The sequence below is a fragment of the Eleginops maclovinus genome, chromosome 1 (assembly GCF_036324505.1).
Source record: "Eleginops maclovinus isolate JMC-PN-2008 ecotype Puerto Natales chromosome 1, JC_Emac_rtc_rv5, whole genome shotgun sequence".
NCBI lineage: Eukaryota > Metazoa > Chordata > Actinopteri > Perciformes > Eleginopidae > Eleginops > Eleginops maclovinus.
This window is the reverse complement of record NC_086349.1, coordinates 23085117-23109319: the sequence shown is the minus strand read 5'-3', so window position 1 is coordinate 23109319 and position 24203 is coordinate 23085117. Positions and strand designations below refer to the sequence as shown.

At 42.1% G+C, this 24203-nt stretch overlaps 2 protein-coding genes across 2 annotated transcripts in view; one reads left to right on the top strand and one right to left on the bottom strand.

The window, feature by feature from the left end:
• LOC134863560 (monocarboxylate transporter 1-like) overlaps nt 1-16131 on the top strand; it is a 24829-nt gene extending 8698 nt beyond the window's left edge. The window contains exons 2-5 of the mRNA XM_063882128.1: nt 2280-2561; nt 10817-10960; nt 11144-11959; nt 12873-16131. Of these exons, the coding sequence (XP_063738198.1) occupies nt 2345-2561; nt 10817-10960; nt 11144-11959; nt 12873-13159 (1464 nt within the window). The 5' untranslated portion in view covers nt 2280-2344 and the 3' untranslated portion in view covers nt 13160-16131. The remainder of the gene's footprint in view (nt 1-2279; nt 2562-10816; nt 10961-11143; nt 11960-12872) is intronic.
• On the bottom strand, nt 15951-24203 carry LOC134863564 (vasopressin V2 receptor-like). Its single transcript, XM_063882139.1, is given in 8 exon segments — nt 15951-16839; nt 16842-16931; nt 17076-17363; nt 17746-18031; nt 18131-18277; nt 18478-18723; nt 19085-19353; nt 24076-24203. Coding segments are annotated over 7 exon segments (1416 nt in total). The 5' UTR covers nt 19349-19353; nt 24076-24203; the 3' UTR covers nt 15951-16744.

Sequence of the window (24203 nt, the reverse complement as noted above, 5' to 3'; positions counted from 1 at the left end):
GTTCATTTAAGGTAAATGGCCCAAACGTTAGCAGAGTGGATGTGAAGAGTCGGCCATAAATAGCTTGGCTCTGTGCGGACTAAATGGGAAAAGAGGACATTGAGGCTCAGTCAACACTTACAAGGGAATTTTGTAAACTTAGTTGCTTCTTTCTGTTTCTGTTTTTTTGGCCACATCATAAGTGTTGTTTCAGGTCATAGAAAAAACAGCTGTTGTAGAACTCCAGCCAGGAAACATTTCTCGAAAACATCAGGTCACTGAGTTATAAACAGAATGTTTGCCTGTGTGTGTGTTGTCACTACTGGATAAAAGAAACAAACATTTGAGAATGGAGGAGGAAAAACTCTTTACAATAAATATCCTTGTACATTCTTACTCTACTACCCGGGGATTTTCATTTAGTTTCATGTCGCTAAAACTCATAATCAAAGTCAGCATCGGACAAACCAACCGTTTGGTGCCATCGTCATTCAGATGCTCCCATGATTACAATGAAAGAACTGGTTTGTCTTTCCACTTAAATGTTGGTCAACTCTAGCCTACCAGGTGTTCTGTTACCTGAACCGGTTGCTGGCACCTTTTTTATCTTCAGAAGGGATCTAGAGCTACGATGGGAGGGACAGTTTGGATTTTTGTGTATAAAGTCGTTGGCGATTGGCATGCTCCCAGTATGGAGTTCGGCCAAGTACTGCACTGCTGTGGGGGAGGGGGCAGCAGCAGCAAAACGTTATTGATTTTGGTGAATCTGATCCGACCCATCAAACCACAAAAGTAAAACAAACCCACTAAACATTAAAGCCATCAGCTGACCAGCCTCTCCCCTGATCTGCGAAGTAAATTATGTGTTGTTGACCGGTTAGTGAATGTCCACATTCTACAAGACACTCAGTGGATTACCAGTGGCTTATTTTGGCTCGCGAGTAAATCAGCTTAATCACCTTAAATCATCGGGCGGTAAGTCAGACCCGGAGACTGGGCCTGGGTTTTGAGACGTTTGGCATTTACTCACCTTCAAATAAACTATATACACACTGCATATCTACGCCAAGCCCCAGAGTGCTCTGGACTTTGAGAAAATATCGTAGAGGCCAAACCGCAGGTACTGCAGCTTCCATATCGGTCCGTGACGTCACCCGGCACAGAAAGACCTTTGCCCATTGACTTACATTGGGAAAGAGACGGCTGTAAATTGGTGGATCATTTTTTAAAAACCAAATAAACCAGCCAGCATGAACCCTTTTATAGCCCTCATTAAAAACATTAGGTCCTTAAAGTTGCGTTAAAAGCTGAATCCAGATTTATTTTCTCTCTCCGTTCATTTTACTGAGCCAAAGCGGGAGATCGGCGGCGGGGCTTAAGGGGAAACCCAACTGCGCATGCTTTATGCTCTTGACAGCTAGGCATGATGGGTAATTTGTGACGTTTTGCTCTCGAGAATCTCAGGCCATTTCGTCTTCGAGCAGCTCTCATAGGAATGAAAGGGGTCCCGCCTCCAACGCTGTATCCAGTTCTTATTATGCATCCATGATCTACGCTCACAGCTTTTACGCACAGCAGCTACCGCCCTCATAACATCAGACACGACCTCAAAGCTAGACTAAGTGATGCGGCGTTGATTTAACATTATCGGGAGTATGGCTGCATGTATAAACGACCAAGCTCCTCACTAATCTACAACCACACCCTCTTGTTTGTTAAAAGTGAAGGAATCGTTCTCTACCAGAGATACTTTAAGTATAAAACACCATGTTTGTGTGCTGACCTTTGAAATAATTAGCTTACTAACTGCTCAGTGTCTTATTTCCTTTCCCAATTCAACCTCTGTCTACACAAACTCTTGACTCTGGGACTTCCCAAGCAGTTGCTAAGCCGCTTTGTAAGAAACATTCCTGCAGCGACTAAAGAGAATAGGCAGCAGTTTGGTGTGATGACAAAGGCATGTGCATGAACCGGTTCATTTGGAAATGTTCACAAGATGTTTGGTGTTACGCTGCTCCAAGCTACAACAGGGGAAATGGAACATTTAACACCAAAAATAGTCTAGATACCAACTCTTTCTCTGATGCTTGTGTGTTGGAATGCGGTCCGGCACAGATGCTCTTTCTCACCATGACAGCACTTGGCGATGCTAGTTGAGAAATGATTACAAAACATAAATATTTTGTTTCGTTCCTCCTCATTTTCTCCTCCCTCTCTTAGATAAGAATGTAAACTAAAGATCAGAATGAAATACGTGATTTATATCTGTCCTTACACAGCTCTCTCCTCGGTTCCCACAGGTTTTGAGTCCTGACCTCAGTTTGCCTCCTCTCCTGTCCTCCGCTCTTCTTCCTCGGCAGCAGACATGCCTCCAGCGACGGGTGGGCCCGTGGGCTACGACCCTCCTGAAGGCGGCTGGGGCTGGGCGGTGGTGGCGGGCGCCTTCATCTCCATCGGCTTCTCCTACGCCTTCCCCAAATCCATCACGGTGTTCTTCAAAGAGATCGAGGTCATCTTCGACGCCACGCCCAGCCAGGTGTCATGGATCTCCTCCATCATGCTGGCTGTCATGTACGCTGGAGGTGAGTGGCGTGTGTGTCTGTGTGTCTGTGTGTATTTATTGCCATAACGAGTGAAAAACACGGATATGAACAGTTTTCTCATATGAACTTGGGACAGTCCGCACACACTGAGTTTTCCTTTCACTCCCAACATGAGCATCCATGTCAGAAGCGTTCTCCCTCCCTGGAAAGACTCCTCTACTCTTAATATCAGCAGCCACGATCTCTGAGCTGCTCAGTGATTCATATCGGTCTGTTATCGCGCCCATTGGATGTGTTGAAAGCCCTGACTGGCACAGAGTCTGCTCTTCCCCTCTACATTTCAATGTGGGAAATATAAAACAGCCCACACACTGAAGCACCATCTCTCCACGTGAGGCTTGTTGGTTTGTTTTTCTCGCTTGACCTTGAAATTACCAATTCAAAATAACCAGCAGTGTCTCTCAAAATAACTGACATTAGTAGAAACGCTTAACAAAAGCTCTGAAGATCAACAAGGAAATAGCCGTACAGTCACATGGCACTTTGGTGAGAATGTGTTTGTGTGTAAATATTTACGGTTGTATTTGTTTCATCAGAATTTATGGCCGCAACCAGGCTCTTCCTTCTTATCGTTCACCCCTTCACTGAAGCAAATCAAACACACACCTCTTTCCATCACCCTCTCTATCATCCTCTCAATCAGCCTCGGAGTGGGTACCTTACGCTGAAGGGAGAGTCAAACACCACGTTACAAATGGATACTTTGGAGTGATTTCAAACCAACTACACATTTGTCGGACTAAAGCTGCTGAATACAAACAAGATGGCGGTTTAATGAACTATGTATTTATATTACCTGTTTAAATGAATGCTTAAGCAGAATGCATACAAACAAATCACAGATAACCTTCTTAGTTTAGTGCAGTCGCCACGTATGTGCAGCACAGGCAGTATGACTGAGCACTTTTTGAACATTAAAGCATGTAAACATGTTACAGTAGAGGCTGAAAATGAGCATATTAATGCCCCTTAAATTAGGAATTTCTGCACAAAATGTCCCGTTTATTCATCTGATGTTTGTTGAGATATTTTCTTCAGGATCAAAGTGTTGTCCCTGCGAGCTGAGCACCTTCGTACCTGTTTTGGTTCTTTAAAATATTTTGAAAACAGTCATTTTTTCATACACTTTATGCCTCTTTCTGTGCCCTGCTTCAACAGGCTTTTATTTAGATGTTAATTCAGGATTTAGGATGGAGAAAGACTGAATACTCCCAGGTTCAGGTCAGGCTTCTCTCTTTCTGGCGCAAGACACAAAGCAAATTCCTTCCTATGCAAACACACTCTCTCTCTCCTCCTCCACCAGTGTATTTAATAACCAGCGCACCCTACTATGAGACACCATCCTCTCCCTTTCTCCCTCTGTTTATCCACATCTAAAAATGGTATCGGCTCCTTCCACTTCATCTGCGTGCCGCTCTGCGTTCGATTCACGCATTTATGAGAGGAAACTGCTGAGGGGGAAACGGAGGAGGACAGAATTACATAACAGGAGCCAGGTGTTGAATTCTTTTTTCACAACCTTTTATTTTTTCTCCTTCCCCCTGGTTCAAAACTCAGCCGGCTCAACAGTTAAAAAAGTCACAACGCTAAGATGTAGGACAGAAATTAGCATCACCACATGACTCACTGCTTGCATACATGAGGCAGCGCACGTCCTCACACCTTCTTCCACAGAAAAACACACACACACACACACACACACATGTCGTCACTGTGCTGCAGGACGTCAGTGACTGCTGACCAACAGTGCGAAGCAGATTCAGTGCAACAAGGAAGAGGAAGATATTTAGAGCATCTGGGCTATTAGCCCAAAGGCATGAAACAAAGCAAAGGAGTTGCATCATTTTCAGCGACAGGATAAATAATGAGTCAGTGCTGCTGGTGTTTTGTTTTGTTTCAGTGGTGGTACGTAACAAAGTGCATTTACTCAAATACTGAACCAAATGAAATCAATATTTTGTCTGGCTGAAGAGAATAAGATGATCCAGCACAAACTGAGCTCAGTCCACATGAGTGCTACTCTTTCTGAAAGACCTTTTTTTTTTACATCTGATGAACAAACTGCCTAACCCTACTGTCAGTACCAATCACTTTCTACTATTTGTATTGTTATTTAGTATCATAATGGCTCTAACGCCGCTTCAACTGGAGTGTTTTTCGAAGGTAAAATGTCATCATTACGCAATACTGTAATTTGAGTCAGCACTTCTATAATTACCATTTGTGGTAAATCATTCATTTAATTTGAAAGGAAATAACACTGAATGTAGCTGCATAGGAATGAGGATTCGTTTGGAAGTTTTGTCAGTAAACTTCATCTCTACAGAGTTCACATCTTTTTTTTCAAAGAGACAAGGAATAAAACACAATTCAAAGAAGCAGTAACAAATATAAATGCATCAAACTAACTTTACAAAATAATGAAAAGGTGATACAGTTAATCTCGATTAGTAATAAAGTTACACTCTTTATAAATTCACTGAACTTTCTCTCATCTTTTCCATGAGGAACCTGGTTCAGATTTTGGACCCGTGTCAATTCCTTGTGACTGTGACAGTGCTAAAAAAAAAAAAAAGAAGTGACAGAAACCACAAAAATGGACCTATTGTCTGTCCTCTGTCTCTCATTGAACTGCTCTGAGCCTGGAATGAGGAAGTGTATCTAAAACATTAAATCCAGCAGCAGTGGGAATATAAACGTCACTCAGTTAAGCAGTTTAGAAACACTCACCAACTGGCCCGTATCCATTCCTAAACCTCATGGCTTTAGGTGGTAAGGCTGAATTAACGTGTTCCTTTTTAAATTCCTTTAATTTCTGGAGTTGGTGTTGGAAAAGAGGGACTCTAGTCACTTGATGTTGCTGTGGTCCCCGCCTCATTGAGCCGGAGTGCTGTAATCAGATTACCTCCTGATCTGAGGGATTTCTCTGTTCATGTGTGGGAGGAAAGTGTGTGTGTGTGTGTGTGTGTGTGTGTGTGTGTGTGTGTGTGTGTGTGTGTGTGTGTGTGTGTGTGTGTGTGTGTGTGTGTGTGTGTGTGTGTGTGTGTGTGTGTGTGTGTGTGTGTGTGTGTGTGTGTGTGTGTGTGTGTGTGTGTGTGTGTGTGTGTGTGTGTGTGTGTGTGTGTGTGTGTGTGTGTGTGTGTGTGTGTGTGTGTGTGTGTGTGTGTGTGGGAGCTTGTTTTAATGCAATAAGTCTTCAGGGCTTACAGGATATTGATATGATTGAAGAAGCAGAGCTTAGATTTAATCTGATTGAGCGAAGGAAAGAATAAAGGCATGAAATCATTATTGTCAAAGTCTGCTTCCCTGAGTCCAAAAGACACATCCACAAGTCTCCATTTTATCAGGGACATAATAAGATCTAAAGCAACATGCTACCGTAAAGCCTTAATGTTTGAGGCACCGTCAGAGAGGTGTTTATAAGTGTTGGACTGCATTAATATTCTGCCCCTGATGTATGCAAATAGGGAGGACAGCACATTAGCAACATGTCTCAATACAAAGCAGTCTTGTACAACACAACCACAATCTATGACCTAAATAATAAACATATATTTAGATGGACACATTTTAAACCTAACTGTAAAGTAATGATTTATGTCAGGGCTGTTTTTATTGGATTTGAGTTTAGGATTTATTATTCCTTTCTCCTTTCTTGATCTTTAGCTGTACTGAATAAAAGAGGGGAAACATCTAAATCTAAAAATGTAAAACAAGATGATAGAATATTGTTATATGGTATAAGTGTCGTCTTTTCCTGGTTTTAATATCATTTTCTGAACATATAGACCTTTTTTTTTTCGTTCTACTATTTGCCCTATCCCCTTCATAGTGTTTACATTACTAATTATAATTCATTTCTATATTTTTATTAACCAAACGTCAACCTTACAATATCGTTGCAATATCCATATCAGGGTATTTGCTCAGAAATATTGGGCTATTTCAAAATATGACTGTTAAAATCTAATTTACGGACGGTTTACAGATCCCCTAGTGGTGTCGATCTTCTATCCAACGCTGCAAGAAAGTGATGAATCATTATTCCCGAACTGTAAAGCTTTTATTTCTAAAGGTTCAGTCAGCTACAGCTCCGGACTCCAAATGTTTCTTAAATCTCTGCATGTATGGCAGCCAATCCAGTGTCTGTTGAATTCCAACACAGAGACAAAGTCAGTAGTTTATAGAATACAATAAAATAAAATGGTTTAACTCAAAGACATGTCTATGAATAATAAAACCGGAGGAAATGATAATGCTGAAGTGGTGTAATAATGCTGTATGCATTTATATTTCACGGCAAATCCAATCAGTTGTTTCTCCTTTCTGTCTTCTGTTTTGGATCGCACTGACTCATCACCAGCTGATGCTCTGTGTCCCTCCTAAATCTGTGCAGTTGCTCTCTAATGAATGGCTGAATCAAACAAAGACAAGTGTATTGTTGTGTAGATTGTCATTAGTGAAGCACGGCAGGATGCAGAGCCTAAATTTAGACCGCGGTAGAGCTCGTCACGGCTGGTTTCACGCCCGACGTCCTTTTATTTTAAATTTGTGGATGCTGTGTCAGAGTTAAGCTGAGGGCAACTCCTCTCCTTCCTCCTCTACGTGTTCTTTTCGTCCACAGAGAGCGCAAATGATGGAGGGAGGGGGGAGTCGTTTATATAATGTTCCTGAGAACTCCACTCACTGCCCTCTTTGTGTTTTGCCAGTAAGCAACAAAGACTGTCACTACTGATCTGTGTGTGTGAGTGTCGATGGGATGCAGATTCATTCCTGTCCTTGTAGAGGTTCGCTTTTGTTCACGGCGAAGCTCCACACACAATCACAGTCCGGTGTGTTCTGGTGGAGCCTCTGTGCCCGCCTCTTTCATCCCAGACCGCATCATGGAAACCCACCAGCCCTGGAACACGGCGACCCACCGAGACGGGCCTCGTGCCAGACCCGCAGTGACAAGACAGACACAACACAGAAACCGGAGAGGTATTTAGTGCGTGAGTGTGCCCGGCTTGGTCAGCTGCCAAGATTCAAGGGCGAATTCACCATGGCCTGAGTGAAGGGCCCTCTGTGCATGAGAGAACAGCGCTCAGCTCAGAGGAACACGGAAGTGATGTAAGAATGTAACTTCATTCATATTTAACACAACTTTTGGATTTGTTTATTTGAAGACACAGAAAACGTCGGGAAAGAAACAGGAGAGGAAGAAAGCGGCGTCAGATCTAAAGCTTGTTGGAAAGGACAGTAACATGAGTCAGTGAGCTTAAGTTTTGATAACATATCGTTAGCATTGAAGGGAATTATTTAACACAGTGGCAATTCCACTTCCAGCTGCTCTTTAGCTTCAAAGAAAACCTCACTTCAAAAGAACAGCTGCACTGACCAGGTTTTAGAAAAGCACATACAATCAAGGTTTGGCTTTTTAAAATCATTTGAAAAAAAGGTTGTTCATACAAAAACCTGTACACGTATAATCCAGCTATTTTTGGTTTACTAAAAGCGTGATCTGACCAGAGTTTGGTGGCGAGAAACGTATGCTATATTTCAGTTGAGTGATTCCTGCCCCTAAAGATGCACCAACACTATTTTCTAGATTCTAGTTCTTATCAAGACGGAAATAAGGGAAGCTATCAGCACACTGGGCCCTGGATTTTCCTGGAAAGACTTTCGTACACACACATCCTTATCCGACTGGGGAGACGGAGAAGGCTCCTTTTTATCGTGTCAGTGAACCCCAAGAGGGTGGATTAGAGAACAGAGAGCTGGTTGGGCTTTTGGGGGGGAAGGATCCTCAATGGTATTGATAGAAGGGGTCAAGGTGGGTGGAATCACCTCCTATAACTCTAGTCTCCCATGATTTAAACCTTGTATCAGGTGGGAGCTGTAGTAGTTACTCTCCAAGGTTTTTGCCGCAATTGTTTTAATGTTTTATTACTAATTTGATTCCTCATGACGGGTGTCCTTGGCAGGGGGGTGACACAGGAAGTATTGTAGGTTATATGAATACAATATTTCTGAGACAAAGTCCATCTGCCCTAGGAAGGCCAAACTCAGAGACGGTGTTCAACAGATCAATAAAGTCTCATTCCAGCATTTCCAAACTTCTCCATTTGACCCAAAGTACAGCATAATGTTTATTCTACAGCTTGGTGTGCAGCCCAGATATGCAGAATCATTTCTGCTAGGTCAGAGACCATATCCTTGGGAAAACAGAACATTTGGCTGTGTTTTTACTGCACATGGTTTTTACAGATACGCAGGCCCAGCCGTTTCCCTGCTGACTTTGACTTCCTGAGACACTTTCACTTCTTACCCGTCTGTGTGAAAGTCAGACATTTTCCAGGTCATCAGGAGAAGATTTTGTGTCCTGTGTTTGTTGCTAGCTCTCATTTTGAGAAGCTGTCCACAGCTTTGCTACTCTGTACAGGGGTCAGAGAGGACTCTGTACGGGGTCAGAGAGGAGCTCTGCCTGGATGATAGCGATGCAGGCCACATCATACATCTCAGAGTGCAGAGGGATTGCTCCTGTTGCTTTGTGGTCTTTTTGATTCTTATTAGCCGTGTGCTAGCTTGCTCTTGTCCAATGTTTTGAGACATTTGTAAAGTTGTGGCCCTTTTCCAAATATTCTTTGGCTTGAGGAATGAACGCCTCCGTCCCTGACTGTCCTGTCGTACAGTCACACACACTGTCTGGATTCAGCAGTCTGCGCTTTGTATTCACATCCAGAGAGCCCGTCTGAATCCATGTGAGGCCCATTCATAGAGAGGCTGGCACGCAGGCAGAGGCACGTGGACCGCCTTCACCCTTTCTCTTTTTTTCTCCTCTTCTTCCCTTGCTGTTCTCTTCAGTTCTCTGCTGTCCTCTTCCTTTCCGAGTCTGAGGATTCTTTAGGGTGTTACAGGGAGGGTCTCATATGCAGCGCTAGTGGAAGCTAACAACTCCACAGCACTGCTAGCCTTTTTCCACCAAGGCAGCTCCAGGGTCGGTTTAAAGCTGAAGCCCAACTGCGAAACACTTCTAAGTGTTTGGACTGTACCGACGACAGCTTGGTTCAAATAAGCACCAATATTCTTCCTGGCTGCCACCAAGAGCCGAGAGCCGCATAAGTCGGGGTTCTTATTTCAGACACTAGGGTGGGATTTGGAGAAATGATCAAGTCCTGCTAGTATTTTATTATGGCTTTGTAAATAAAAGAACAACATGAGCACAGTTTTAGTCCCCATTTGGTGTAAACAGTGACTTTATGATGGGGCTTCTGTTGACTTGGTTGTGGAACAGCAATGTGGATCTCATAAGGTGAACCAACTGGACCCAGCAATGAACAGAAACTCATTTCAGTGAAAATAGGATGTATGGAGGACAGGGAGCATGAAGTACTACACAAACGTCCGTCTTTCTATGAAATCGGGGGCGATTCAGACGAGTTTCTGGCTAAAGAGGCTCCCCATGCGTGGGAGGGATCTGTTGTGAATGTGAGTCTCTCCATAATGTGTTTAATATCTTTGTGTAAACGTCACTCTCTGCTATCTGTGGGAAGATGGGAGTCTTCTGAGGGGCCCCGGGGGTTATTCTGGCCCGATGGCTAAGCTGTGTGCAGGGCTCTCAAGGCCAAACGGTGCAGGACTGATGGACCCTTTAACAGTTCCACAATAAACCATCATCACATTTTCATTATCAAAACTGGTTTTTGGTGGAAGAACTGCCAGTAAAGACGGTCCATCCTTTTCTCCAGTGTGTTCTGGAAATCGTACTAAAATAAAGAAGTTAAAAATCACCGTCTTCTTTTCTCCTCTTCCCCCCCTGCCCTCTTTGCATTTTATCTCCTTCATAAACTCTCACTGACGTGTACCATACCATACCTTGCACGGCATGACTCCCTTCCTCCCTCACTCACTCTTTTCCCTTTCCTCCCCTCTCCCTCCCTTCCTCCTTCATGTAACATCCATGCACCGGGTGCTGTTACACAATCAGCTATTGTCTATCTTCTCCAATGTTTGCCACCATAGCCCCGCCTGGTGGTGAGAAGCTGAACTGTAGTGTAGAAGAATTCAACTTGCATTTATATTTCTTTGTCACTCCCTACATCTCCACATCATATGACCTCAAATCTAAAAGATAGACAAAAATTGCAGCATTTTACTACATACTTGAGATGCAACACCACAGCACTGCTTTTGTCTCATTCACTGTAATGTTTCTTTTCTTTATATGACATCACTTCTCTCTTCTGTTCCTCCAGGTCCAATCAGCAGCATCCTGGTGAACAAATTTGGCAGCCGACCAATCATCTTAGTGGGAGGCTGTCTGGCCAGCAGCGGCCTCATTGCCGCCTCATTCTGCAACACCGTGGAGCAGCTGTACTTCTGCATAGGAGTCATAGGAGGTCAGAGACGGAATAAAATCACTGTTTCACTGGCTGTGAAGTTCAGATCATGGATAGTTCTTATCATTGTGATTGGCTTAGCTCAGAAAATATACTCTTTGTTGTAAAAAAATCACAATTTGTTCATCATTCTCTCATGTAACACTCCTTCTTGTCCCCCCCCATCCCTCTCTCTCCCTCCAGGTCTGGGTTTAGCTTTTAACTTGAACCCGGCCCTCACTATGATCGGTAAATACTTCTACAAGCGCCGTCCCATCGCCAACGGCATCGCCATGGCGGGCAGCCCGGTGTTCCTCTCCACGCTCGCCCCGCTCAACTCCTGGCTGTACGACCAGTTCGGCTGGAGAGGCAGCTTCCTCATCCTCGGAGGACTGCTGCTCAACTGCTGCGTGGCCGGCTCCCTCATGCGGCCCCTCGCTCCCTCGCCCCAAAAAGCGATGGCCGACGCGGAGGCCAGCGAGGTCAAAGCGGTGGAACCAGTGGCGCCGCTGCAGAAGAAGAGCGTCCTGCAGACCATCAACTCCTTCATCGACCTGACGCTGTTCAAGCACCGCGGCTTCCTGCTCTACCTCATGGGAAACGTGGTGATGTTCTTCGGCCTCTTCGCGCCGCTCGTCTTCCTCTCTAACTACGCCAAGAGTAAGGACATCAGCAAGGAGAAGGCGGCCTTCCTGCTGTCCGTGCTGGCCTTCGTGGACATGTTCGCCCGGCCCTCCATGGGCATGCTGGCCAACACCAAGTGGGTCCGGCCCAGGATTCAGTACTTCTTCGCCGCCGCCGTGCTCTACAACGGCGTGTGCCACGTGCTGGCGCCGCTGTCCGTGGACTACACCGGCTTCGTGGTGTACGCCATCTTCTTCGGGTTCGCTTTCGGCTGGCTGAGCTCCGTGCTGTTCGAGACACTGATGGATCTGGTGGGAGCGCAGAGGTTCTCCTCCGCCGTTGGGCTGGTCACCATCGTGGAGTGTGGGCCGGTGCTGCTCGGACCGCCGCTCACAGGTAAAACACCCAGAATGCACCATGGGAGAAGGGAGGAACTTCAGTACAGTACTTTATTCAGACTCTTGATAAGATGTATAAACTCAAAAAGATAAAGTCACAATGGTAACATGTTGCTTTGTTGCATACATATATATATATATATATATATATGTATCTTTCACTTCAAGATATACCTCTTTCACTTCAACGCCCATACTAAAGACCTGTTGAAGATTAGCAATAAGAGCTGACAACTAAATGATTTACCCATCAGGCAAAATAAAATGTAATTATAACTATTTTTATAATTGATTTATAGCAAAAAAAAGCCAAACAGTCTGTGTTTTTGACTTTTCAAATTAGACCTTTTCAGTTTTTCATGATTTATGATGAGCTGAATTTATTTTGGTTTTATTTTTAATGTTGAGGGAAAAGTTGTTTTGTTTTTGACATTTCATTGGGAAAAAGAATCTGTAAGTTATTTGAGGTGTTAGCTGCAGTTTGTGTTTAACTATCCTGTAAAGCGAGGAAGAGTTAAAATAAGAGGGACATTTTTGCATTGCAGCAGCATAAAACAAAACGAAATAAAAAATAGATAACAAATAATTCTAAAAATATAACTATATTTGTTCATCGTCAAGCATAAATAAATACTTCAATAAATAAAAGCTAAATAAGAGAATAAAGGAAGTTAAAGAAAGACAAATATTCAATAGAGCACAGCGAGCTGCTGCAACAGGCTGCCACCTAGCACGGCGCCAAGAGTGAAACGAACAGGTTTCAAATTTAGAGTAAAGACTCCTCGATTAAAAAAAGTCACACAGATGGATTCCTACTTTAATCTGTGTGTCAGCTTGGTTGTTATTGATGGTGAAAACAGTAGAAGATGAATATTAAATCTGAGTCATTTTTCTCTGTCGTCCACCTTCAGGAAGTTTCTATAACTACTACAACCACTACGACTACACCTACATCTCCTCCGGCATCATCCTCATCGTCGCCAGTGTGATGCTCTTCGTAGGAATGACCATCAACTACCGCATGCTGGCACGAGAGAAGAAAGAGGAGGAGAGGAGAGAGAGGGAGGAGCCTAAGGAGGAGCTCACCGCCATGTTGGCGCCTCCTTCTCCGTCAAAATCAGACGAGGAGGCGGAGAAAAAAACACCGGAGGCCGTCGCGCTGGAAAACGTGTCCAGGATGGACGAGGACACGGTGTAGATTTGTGTTTGAATTTTTTAAACAGACTCAAGAAGGAAGCACACACTTCACAGAAACCCAAACCCACGCCGTCTTTATAGAGAGGTCAACCCCTGAAGCCATAGACACCTCCGTTTACCTTTACAAACAGAGGCTGCCGCTGTGCCGCTCGCCAAGGAGCTGTCCCCGCGTCGAGCCTTCTGGTTTTTGGTGCCTTTGGTGACCTCAAGTCCTCCAGGAGCACACACACTCACACACACCAGCTACTGTAAGCGTTACACCGACACCCGATAGACGCACAACAGACTGTAAGGTAACATTTTAGGATACTAATCTCAGGGTGCCATAACGGTTTAGAGCCTCACACACCACGACATGCTTCACTCCTGAAGGGCTGGGCATCCATTAAAGGACACATTCATACTACTATAGAGCTGTTCACAAGTTCAGCGTGACATCTCCAGGGTTTTTAGTGGAGATTTATGAAATAGATCCGGAAATCACCGCCACAGGGACATATTTAACTTTTAGGATGCACAAAAAGTGTTTAAACAACAGAGAAATAGGAAAGTAAGGAGGTTACATGTAATTACATTTCTACCGGTCTGAAGGGTCACACTGATAGCCGTGTGCTTGTACATAAGTGTGTGCACTTTGTGTGTGCGTGTAGTTTTGTGTCACACACCCTGCAACCGGAGCAGCTCATCATGCATTGTCATGGTGATGAACACACACTCGAACGAAAGCGCTCTCACAGTCGCTCCCCGCAGATTCTCCTGCTGAGTGACCGGCACTCGCAGTATTACATGACACCTCACATTGGGTTTTGTTTTTTGTGTGTGTGTGGGGGGGGGGGGGGTAATGGGTTGTGTGTGTACCAGATCTACTGGTTTACTGGGGGTGTGTACCTGCCCGGTTGTAGTGCCAAAATAGGAAAAGAAAATGATGGACAATACACACAATCCTATTTTTTTATCTTTGTGAAATATAGAAGTTGCAGTACCGGATAGGGTTGTTTTTAAATTGTGAACAACACTTTGTAGATGTATCATCAAACCTTTGTGATTTTCAAAATAATACCTTTTAGCTTTCTGTTCAATACAACGTAGTCTAATGACAATCTGACAAGTAGACTTTTTGATGGATTTTGATGAAAGGATGTGTGTTTGTGTGCCTGTGTTAGTGTGTGTGTGAGAGAGATGTGTGTGTGTGTGTCAACAGCCAGTTGAATCTGTAACCAGGTTTCATAATTTCACTTTGTTTTTCATCGAGCTGCTGCAGTATCAAACTTGTTTCAGTTTGTCTCCGAGCTGAACGCGTCATATCTGTTTTTGGTGTTTCTGTCTGAAGTCGATCACAGAAACGTCAGAATGAATTATGCATTAATCTTAGTTTTGTGTCGGGATGAAGGACAACAGAAGACGTGGGACCTCTTCAGCCTGAACAAACGTTCCTTATTTTCTGTAATTGGAAAATAAATGGAGGTTTTAAACAATTCAATCATAGATATAAATGATTCATGTTACACGATGAACAAAATAAATACATTTAAGGGAAACTTTTAACCTTTTTCTGAAGACTGATCACTTCTTGAAGTAGTGTTTAACCTGTATTTAATTATCTATAAAGGTGATATTTTAATTAGTCAACTAATGGCACAATAGACCATCCAACACTTTTTGCCTGTAATCCTAAAACCTGTTACATTGTATATCCTATAATGTTTACTCCACATACGCATTACTCCCCAATGTATTCATCCACAGCAGAAAATAGATCCTAACAAACGTGCTATTTTACTCCAGTTTGAGTAACATCTGCTATGAACCTCTCTGTTCAGCTGTTACGAGAGAGTCTAAAAACTAATGTAGGTAAATGAATGTGTGAGCCGTCTATAGGGCATGACACTTTAATTCAAATTAGGGAAACCAGAAAGTATTGAGAGCCAGACGCACGTTTTATAAACGTGGAAAATTCTGAAAAAGTCCTGAAATATATTTTTTTAAAATTACGCTTGATGATAAAAGTGTACAGAGAAAAAAGCAAAATGCCTAAAAGTGCGATGAAATCAAGTTGAAGAGATTTATAAATATATTGTTTTAACATCAAGTTTTCTAAACGTATTGCATTTTTCCCGATTCGGAATTAACGCCACCTACTGTTGGTTTGAATAAACTGCTACTACGGTTATCTTGTCTTTTGCTAAAATTGGGTTAAAATGTGATGTGTTTTGAAGGAAACCCCGCTGTTGTTAATTTGTCATTTTAATCACATTTGTTGAACAACATATTATCCATTTCATCTTTTATAATCCAAACCTTATATTTTTGAATGTTTCTGTAACAGAGCGCTACTTTATTTTACACTTCAGTAGGATTGTTAATAAATGTGATGAAAAAGGTTTACTCTTATTATCAGAGGTGCAACGTAACTCATTGCATTTACTCAAGCACTGTGCTTACTTAACAAGTGAAGTATGTTGAAAGTAAATATTTTTTTACTTTAATAAATGTCTGTCGGTACCAATGGGAGTTTCCTCTCACTCTACACCAAGTATCCAGATGTCTACAGATGGGAAATTGAAGCAAATGTGTTTTCTAAGTTTTCTGCAGACCTCTGAACCGATGTCCTTCAGCTAGAGAGGATCGACCCTCGAGAGATTGTTATTCATTATGCAAGTTATATTCCCTTTAAAATGAATTGACTAAAACCTTCAGTTATCTAGCGTTTTTTACGAGTATTAGAAAGAAACGGGGACACTTAAAACAACTAAAACATTTTATTGAAACATGTGAATGTTAGTTTTTTCCAGTGCAAGTTTTTTTTTAACGGTACTGCAAAAGCACATTTTCGTCTTTACAAATAAATAAATAGAAGAACAACTCGTTGATAAGTTTGGAGGAAATGTTTTGTTTGTGGCAGATGTTTTTCTGTGTATGTATGAAATGTTTTTAGGACTTTTGAAGGGACGAATAAACAGTTTTTAAAACAAATCTCGTGGAAGTGGTTTTATTCTGAGAGGGAAATGTTGTTTTTAATCAAATCAGTGAATGTTAAATCACCAAAACAGGAGCGTTTACTAGAATTACACTTTATAGAAATGTATTACTGTTTGTATCTAAACTCTCTGTTGCTTACAGGGATGGTTTTAATGGGAAATATATTACTAGCCTTATTTGCTATGCATATCAAAGATCAAGGAGTTCTGTAAATGGCTAACTTTACACAGTTTAAAGCAAACTTTTTCACACATCATGTTTAGGTAAATGATCTTTCCCAAAGTTTTAATGAGACAATGTGTGGTTTTATATGTGGGTTTGTGCGGGACTGAGGCAGCAGCAGTGAGTTCATCTTTCCTTGTTAATTTCATGCAACTTATCAAACACGATTTGCTTGTCAGAACCTCTAAACTTCATTTATTAAGAAGTTATAATGTACAAATGACTTGATATTAATCTGTAAAAGAAACAAAATGCGTTTCACTAATTATTCTTTAAACAGAAAATGGAAGCTCTAGTTTTTGTAGCATACTGCAGAGATGCCAAGATAAAGACGCTGCAGGTTTCGCACTTTACCCTGCTGTGTGTGTTGTGTGAGTGTGTGTGTTCAATAGTTGGAGTTGTGTGTGGTGGTGGTGGAGTCGTTGGGTAAGGAGCCGCGACGCTGCGAGGCGGAGCGACAGAGCAGCAGCAGGCGGAGCTCGGAGAGACGCTGCTGGAGAAGGCGGAGTAGATCCAGGGGTTTGTGCACGAGTTCAGACTGGCCAGCAGCATCAGCAGGGTGAACACTGCATCTACAGAGACACACACACACACACACACACACACACACACACACACACACACACACACACACACACACACACACACACACACACACACGGTTAATATAAATGTAGCGTAGTAAAGAATACTCCTGCGTGTGTGTGTGTGTGTACCATTCTTAGGAGGGTTGGGATCCCAGGCGGCCCACAGCTGGACGCTGAAGAAGGGGGCCCAGCAGAGCGAGTAGACGAGCACGATGACCAGCGTCATCCTGACGGTCTTTGACATGGCCGCTGATACCTCCCCACCGCGGGCCAGGGGGGGCTTGGGAGGGGGTGCTTTGAGTTGGGTTGCTTTAGGCGGGGGGGCTTTGGGGCCACAGTCAGTAGGGGGCGCTACATGGCCCGGCAGCACATCAGGCTGCAGCTCCACCGACAGGAAGCCAGGGCTATTAGCAGCCACTGAAACAAAAACAGGCAGTCAAAAATATTGACATAAAAAAACTGTCACAGCTAAACTGTAAAACTGGTTCATAAAATAAGATAAATAAAGCTAAATCAAAGTGATATTTAAAAGTCACATTTTTATTTTATTTTTTTATTTATTATTTTAATATTTTTAGTGTCTGATGGTGATTTATAACCTTATTCAAATATAATAATAATAACAACAACAATAATAATAATAATAATGATAATAATAATGATAATAATAATAATAATAATAATAATAATAATAATAATAATAATAATAATAATAATGATATTAATAATAATGATAACCCTTCAGAATTAGGATAAACAGAAATAAATAAAAAAACATTTTGTGTTCCGAGTAACTCACGGGTGTAGTCAGCAGTGTAGGTGTTGGTATCACTGTGTGAGGGGATGCTGTCGGACCTCAGGGCAGCGTTATGCGGCTGGTATACGGGGGCCGGGGGAAAGCTGCTGTCACTCCCGGGGTTTTTGAACATGAGGGGGGAAACATACAGGGGGATATCTGACCTCCTTCTGCCTCCCCCTGCTTCTCCTCTCTGGCTGTCCCGTCTGGAGGGGGAGAGGGAGGCGGGAGAGAGGCGGCGGTCTGACTTCAGGTACAGGTTGTTGTGGATCTCCTTGAAGATTCGTACCTGAAGGGAGATGTTGTGAAATATTACACAGTTCACAAAAGATGGTCCCTCGTGTTTTGTGTCTCCCTGTAAATCAAACTCTGATCCGTCCCTCTTTACCTGGCAGATGGTGATGACGAGGACGGGGAGGATGAAGACCGCCAGAGTCATCCAGGTGACGTAGGTTTTGAGGCCCCACGACTCAGCAAAGGTCCCCCAGCAGTCGTAGACTCCTGGAGCCACTTCAAAGCGGGAGAAGATGAAAACCTGGAGGAGCAGAGAGGTGGGGACATCTTACCTATTCTGCTTTTAAAAAGGTTTCCCTTTCCTGTAGGGTGTCATGTCGGTTTCTGTGCATGTAAATGGTCTGCAAAGGCTGAAATCCCTGTGTTCCCTCCAGAGGGAGTTTCTCTTTCTCTCTACTATGAATTCTACATGTGTCTCCCTCCCTCCCCCCTCCTCCCTACCTGTGGCAGGCTGAGCACCAGTGAAAGCCCCCAGGCCATCAGGATGCAGCTGTTCCAGCGCTGCGTGGCCCCGCTGCGGTGCGCCAGCAGGGGGCAGCAGATGGCGTAGTGCCGGTCCACCGTCATGGCCACGATCATGTAGGAGGAGGCGAACATCCCGAGGACCTGCAGGTACTTCACCAGCCGGCACAGGAAGTCCGGCCCGGGGAAACGGCCTTTTGCATCCCACACCAGCTGGGGCAACACCTCATAGGGGGAGAGCAGGGGGAGGCAGGGTGAGATGCTGCTAGTATTTGTGTGTATTTGTGTGTGTGCACCATGGATGGATTACTGTACATGGACTTAGGCCAATGGGATCAAAGTGACAGGGGACTACCACAAAGACCCTCACGATGACAAAATGATGATGAGCAAGATTAAAATTGGCCACAAAGAGACACTACGTAGAGCCTCAAATGGCCAGTAAAAGACTCAAAGCAACCAAGAAGAGACTTAAAAAGACCAGGAAGGGAAGTAAAAAGACCAAAAAAATAGGACCACGTGAGACACAAAAGCTCAAAATGATCACAAATAGACAAAGAAACTTCACTAAAGTGTGATTGTGTACCTGGAACAGCGCCACCACCAGGTCGGCTAAACAGAGGTTGATCATGAAGCGGTGCAGCGGGTTCTTCTGGCGTCGTCGCCTAAGCAACACCAGCAACACGAGCCCGTTACCGAGCAAAGCCATCACCAGGATCAACGCCAGCACCACAACCTCAGCAACCGCCAGCAGAGCGTCACGCTGCACCTCGGTGACGTTACTGTACACAGGAGTCATGGAGACCACCGACCAGCTGGGGGACGGGTCTGTTACCGGGGAGACTGACATGATGGCTGGGAGGAGAGGAAACAGAGGAAGAGGCGAGAGGAAGAAGATGAAAGGAAGAGGAAAGGAAAGGAAAAGGAAGAAGAGCAGAGGAAGTGAGGAAAAAAGGAAGCGAGGAAGAGGGGAGGAGGTGAGGTAGAAATAGGAAAGGAAGAGAGGAGGAAGAAGAGAAGAAAGGACATTAGTCAAATCTGTCTGTGAAGAAAATCATATATAAAACAAATTGAAGAACAAATTTTAAATCCTTTATTGTAAAACAGTATGAGACAGAATACTCTCTTTAAAGGGGCCCTTTTATGCTCATTTCCAGGTTCATATCTGTCTCCGTGCTTTAATGTTCAAAAAGCTCTTTATTTTTCTCATCCTGCCTGTGCTGCAGCACCTCTTTTCACCCTCTGTCTGAAACCAGAGCCCAGTCTGCTCTGATTGGTTAGCTGGCTGGCCCTGTAGGGATTGGTCAGCAGCTTAAAGATGTCCCGCCCCTTATCCTATATCGTGCAATGTGTTGGATTGCTAGCCAATTGAAGTGCGAGTGTTACATAGTGATGTCACTTTGATCCAGAGGTAAACGAAGTTGTCCAATGGAGGTGTTTCAGACAGGGGGGACAGAGTGTCTTTGGGATTTTAGCCTTTGCAACCCGTTGACATGCACAGAAACCTATATAACCCACTACAGGAAAGGGAAAACTCCAAAAAGCACAATATGGGCTCTTTATATTGAATAGTTCAAGCGTATATGTTGTTTAAATGTAAATTCTTTATCTTCAATAACTAACTATAGCTATCAGATACATGTACTTGAATAAAAAGTACTATTTGTTCTTCTGAATTGTAGTGGAGTAGAAGTGTTAAGTGGCATTACATTGAAATACTGTTTGAAAATGGCAGCTAAGTACACTACTTGAGTAGAGGTCCTTTGACCATAGCCTGTGAATTTATAGCGTGATAGTTTTCCCAATTAGTGAATTCCAATTAACAGTTCCCATGTTTTCTCTGTAGTCCTCGAGCATATTGCCAGAAACCCTCACAGGACATATTGTGACTTCCCTTGTTATGAAACATGACCGTTATTCTGTTCACGGTTTATGTCTAATGACCGTCGGGGGTCTGTGTATTATTAGTCTGCTTGTTTGGGGGCAGAGTTCTTGCAATGTGTATTGAATCTGACCTCTGCTATCGTAAACAAACACACACAGCTGCAGTTATCCGGAGTGTGTGCGCGGGGTCAACCTTTACGTTAATTGCAAAACAACGAGATGTTTGAGCGTGTTTACAGCAGCGCTTTCACACACTTTTACACTTCAACACACACAAATACAGAGGCATGCAGAGAGGGCCCCTCATGTGGGACTGAGGGGAATGAGCACGCTCTAATAGAGTCACAGTAGATTCACCAATCTGAAGCAATCACCATTACACACTAAGTGGCAGTTCCAAAATAAGAAGCTATCATTGATACAAAACAAGAAGAACACGGCTTTACCTTTCAACATTTGACTTTTCCATTTAATATGTTTTCATACAAACACATTTTCATTCATAAATTCCCTCCAAATGATATTCTGATGTGCATTAAGACTGAACATACTAAACTTTGTGCAATATACATGAAAGTACGATTTAACCTCCTGCTATTTATTACCACGGTGTACTTTTCTGTTTTTTACTTATTGTGTTATTAATAACGTGTGCATACTAAGTCATCTTTCTATCTGCTATTAGTGTAAAGTGACAAATAAAGGATTTCTAATATAAAACAATTAGAAAAGAATCTCTACAGAAATATATGTCCTTAATTGTATTTCTGTTTAGTTGTTATTTTAGTGTAAATTATTATAAACTTGACCTCTTTTATTCATATATTACCTCATATATGATCTTTTTTTTAAAGTGCCATACAAATGGTTATTATTATTTATTTTGTATTATTATTTATTTATTATTATTATTATTTCTTTATTTATTATTATTTATTTATTTATTATTATTATTATTTCTTTATTTATTATTTATTTATTTATTATTATTATTATTTATTTTGTATTATTTATTTTGTATTATTATTTATTTTGTATTATTATTTATTTATTTATTATTATTTATTTTGTATTATTATTATTATTTATTTTGTATTATTTATTTATTATTATTATTTATTTGTCAGTATACTTAGTGCATTATATCCATTTACTGCATAAAGAAGCATATTTTTATTGTATTATTTAGTTACTTTGCAGTTCCAAAAATGGAAGTTGTTTTCATTCATAAATCCCCTCCAAAAACACCTTGTTGTTATTTGCTAAGATGTCATATAACTCATATTTTTGTAAACAAAAGCAAAGATTGAAGAGCCCCAAAATAATAATACGAATCTGTGACACAAATGGTTTTTCCTTCTCTCATTTATCTTGTTAAAATAACATAAAGATGTCAAGCTACTGCAATAAAATGCTTCCACATTGATGAATATCAGGGACATTTCACAGCAGAACTACAACTTTTTAAACTTTAGGCACTTTTTTTTTGCTGATAACACTCTTCGGATGCAGGACTTTTTCCGATCTGAGTTGTTCTTCCATTACTGCAGGAACAAAAGCACGCCGCTGACAGAATCATCCATCTGTATTATCTCAAAACAGCCTCCCAGTGCACTCTGCCGTCCTTTGATGCATCAGTCTTATCTAGAAAAATAGCCTTTAACGGTCATTCTGCTGCTGGAAACACAATGCAGGAAATTAAATGAAGTCGCTGCAGTAAAAAATTACAAACCAACATTTGACGAATCACGGCACAATGAAATCATCTGTCTTTCCTTCTTTGCATTTCCTTTGAGCACAGTTACATTAGTCTGTAAGATACATGTTATTTTAGGGCTCTACATTTAGCGTAGAAATCGTTTTGCTGGTGTTAAATACTACTTCTGATGGCCTCACTTCACCTGGGTCTAACTTTGTTGACATCTTTTTCAGATTTTAATCCAATTACAGGAGCGGACCCCGTGCTGGGCAATACGTATTTTCTTTTCACAAAACAAAAACCTCAAATTAATCCTTCTCATTCCTCTCAGTGGATTTCGTTTTCTTTCTTTCATCGTTCCTGTCAGAAATGATGAACACCCTCCTGTAACTTCCTCGACCTCTGTAGAGGAAATCTTTAATGAGGATATAATCTCTAGATCCTCGAGGTTTACTGTTTGTATAATCATTAGTTTATACAAGATGACCTTTGTTTCTGTTTTACGATAGTTAAAGCATTGATGGTCCAAATGTCCAATGCCTGAAATGCCTCCATTGGCTTCCTTTGTTTACTAAAATAACACAATGACATCACTATGTAACCCTTGTGCATCTATTGGCTATCACTCCAATACATTGTAGTGATAGGCTAAGTGTTGGGACATCTCTAAGATCCCAACAGAGCCAGCCAGCTAAGCAATCAGAGCAGACTGGGCTCTGGTTTCAGACAGAGGGTGAGAAGAGGTGCTGCAGCACAGGCAGTCTGAGAAAAATAAAGAGCTTTGTGAACATTAAAGCATGGAGACATGTCCCACTAAGACACAACATACACATATGAACCTGAAAGAGAGCAGAATAAGGCTTTTTAAAGAGAGTACAAAAGCTGTAAGATTTTCTGAGACACATGCTCTTTGCTAATGATCAGAATCAGAATCGGTTTTACACATACGAGGAATTTGTTTTGGTGTAAGTGATGCACACAGAGACACAGAAAGAAGAGAGAAGAATACAATAAATATGTCTGGCTCTTATTCTGCACTACAATATATGTTAAAGTTGTTTGGGACTCACTAGTGTGTCTGTGTTTTCTATTGTGTTTCTATTTATTGTGCTGAGTGTTCAACACATCCACGACACCTCATAAAAAGTAACAGGTTTTTATTTCTTCAGAGAGAGAAGACGGTATGCAGTGATGGTCCAAATATCCAATGCAACATGGTCAAATGAATGTTTACTATCGGTGAAAAAGAGTATAAAAGCCATACGCACATCAGTTACATATTGTTGGCTGGCATGATGTAAGTCGTACACCATAATAATCTTTCATTTTAATAACCGGTATTTCTATTCTGATGTCCTCAGTGTTTAAATAACAAATACGACACCTTTTTAAAAGTAACGTACACATTTAATATCAGAAGAGACCAGGAAGTAAAGCAAACAGTGTCAAATAAGTATTCACTTTTGCTATAAGCTGTAAGATCCTCTCTTGACATAAGTTTCTTATATTGTACAAGAATTTAATGTTTGTGTTTTTCTATTTTAATGTCCGGAGTCAACAGATCCACGACCCCGCATCAACAGTAACTTGTACAGATTGTAGTTTGTCCAAAGCTACGTTGTAAAATAAATGTTTGATTTGTGTCTAAGATTGAATATAAAAATATAATCTAATTTGTGCCTCTTTCATTCTATTCCAAGTGTTGAGTATTGAGGTAATGGATCCACCGCACCTCATTCAAAGTGAATGCAGAGAGAGGAGGAAGTACATGCACCAAGGTAGCAAGCATTGAAAGTTCAAACATCAGATGCGACAAATAAATATGAACTTTTGGAAACCGAGATCATAAAAGCTGTAATATTCTCTCAGTCTTCAGACACAGGCGTCTCTTACGCTGTTGTACAACTATATAATCTCCATCAGATCCAGGACACCTCGTTAAAAGTACACATTTAGTTTCCGCAGAGAGAGGAGGAAGTAGAAACGCAGCTCACCTCTCTCGTCCTCAACGTCCCACGAAGCATCTGCAGGATCCAGGACAACCTGATCTGCCGTTGCACACACAACCCGCGTCCATGCTGCGTCTCCCTCCTGCTTTTTACTCTGAGGTGACCTCTGCCAA